Source organism: Plasmodium inui (assembly GCF_000524495.1).
Source record: "Plasmodium inui San Antonio 1 unplaced genomic scaffold supercont1.188, whole genome shotgun sequence".
NCBI classification, from domain to species: Eukaryota; Apicomplexa; class Aconoidasida; order Haemosporida; family Plasmodiidae; genus Plasmodium; species Plasmodium inui.
Genome location: NW_008482022.1, coordinates 9,019 through 10,533, shown reverse-complemented (window position 1 = coordinate 10,533; position 1,515 = coordinate 9,019). Strand labels below are relative to the sequence as shown.

At 50.3% G+C, this 1,515-nt stretch overlaps 1 protein-coding gene across 1 annotated transcript; it reads right to left on the bottom strand.

The window, feature by feature from the left end:
• Window positions 1-80: 80 nt before the first annotated feature.
• C922_05801 (hypothetical protein) lies at window positions 81-1,515 on the bottom strand (the record flags this gene model as incomplete). Its single annotated transcript, XM_008821372.1, has 1 exon — window positions 81-1,515. A coding segment is annotated over one exon (1,434 nt), but the record flags the coding sequence as incomplete, so codon positions are not given.

The following is a 1,515-nucleotide window of genomic DNA, read 5'->3' as shown; positions in this document are numbered from 1 at the left end:
CTCCATGTTTGTTAATCTGTTATTTATTTCATCATTGCTGAGTCGTTCATCGAAACAAGTATATTCGTAGTAGAAAGTACAAGTTTTGGGAGTTCCGTATTTCTCAAACATTTTCAATTTCCCAAATAATAACTCCTTCTTCTGGTGTGAATTATCCACATGTCTCGCTTTATCATTTCCTGAAGATTTTTCGGTATCTCTTGGTTGTTTCTTAGCATGGTTCTCTAGGCTGCTTTCTGTCCCACGTAATTGTTTATGCTTCCTCCTTTCTTTGTATGGTTGTTTTTTAGGTCCCTCCAATTTCATTCCTTCAAGTTCTTTCTGCTTCTTGTTCGTCTTGTATTCCTGTTCTTTAGGTTTTTCCAATTTCCTCCCATGTAGCTTCTCTTGCTTCTTAGCTTCTTCTAATTTCACCTTTCTCTTCTTATCGTTATTAGGTATCTGGTAACATGATTCTTGCAAGGTGTTCGAATCCATTTTAGGATCCTTGAGATTAGTTCCGACGGAATCTTCCCTTTTTTTCACTTGATCAGTTGATTTTGCAGCTCCTTGTTGGGTTGGTTTTCCAATCCCGTCTTCGGTGGTTTCCACAGCCCCGTTTTGGCTGGTTTCCTCATCCTGTTGCTCCGTGGCTTCCTCATGTTCCACTCCCTCGGTTTCCCCAGTGTCCCCCTCTTCGATGGTCTCCTCATCCTGCTGTTCTGTGCCTCTCTCATGTCCCACTTCGGCCCTTTCCGCAGTGTCCCCCTCTTCGATATTGTCCTCCTCGGGCTGTTCTGCTGCTTGCTCATGTCCCACTCCGGCCCTCCCTCCTGTGTCCCCCTCTTCGATGGTGTCCTCCTCCTGCTGTCTTCTGGCTTCCTCATGTCGGTTTTCGGCCCTCTCTCCACTGTCCCCCTGCTTGATGGTCTCTTTATCCTGGTGTTCTCCGGCTTCTTCCTGTCCCACTGCGCCCCCCCCAGTGTACCCCTCTTCGATGGTCTCCTCCTGCTGCCCTTTGGCTTCTTCATGTCCCACTTCAGCCGTCTTCCCATTGTCCCCCTCTTCGATGGTCTCCTCATCCTGCTGTTCTGTGGCTTCCTCATGTCCCCCTCCGGTCCTTTCCCCAGTGTCCCCTCCTTCGATGGTGTCCTCCTCCTGCTGTCCTGTGCCTTTCTCATGTCCCACTCCGGCCTTCTGCCCAGTGTTCCCCTCTTCGATGATCTCCTCATCCTGCTGTTGTGTGGCTTCCTCATGTCCCACTCCGGCCCCCTCCCCACTGTCCCCCTGCTTGATGGTCTCCTTATCGTGGCCTCTTGTTGCCTCCTCAGGTCCCACTCCGGTTCTTTCCCCAGTGTCCCCCTTTTCGATTGTTTCTTCCACTTCGGCTTTGATGGTTTCTTCCACCTCGTCTTCGATGGTTTCCTCCTCCTGATCCTCGATGCTCTCTTCATCCTCCTTTCCTGTGGCTTCCTCATCTCCGACTCCGGCGGTTTCCCCGTCGTCCTCAACCTCCTCACTTTCCGGCAATCCCAT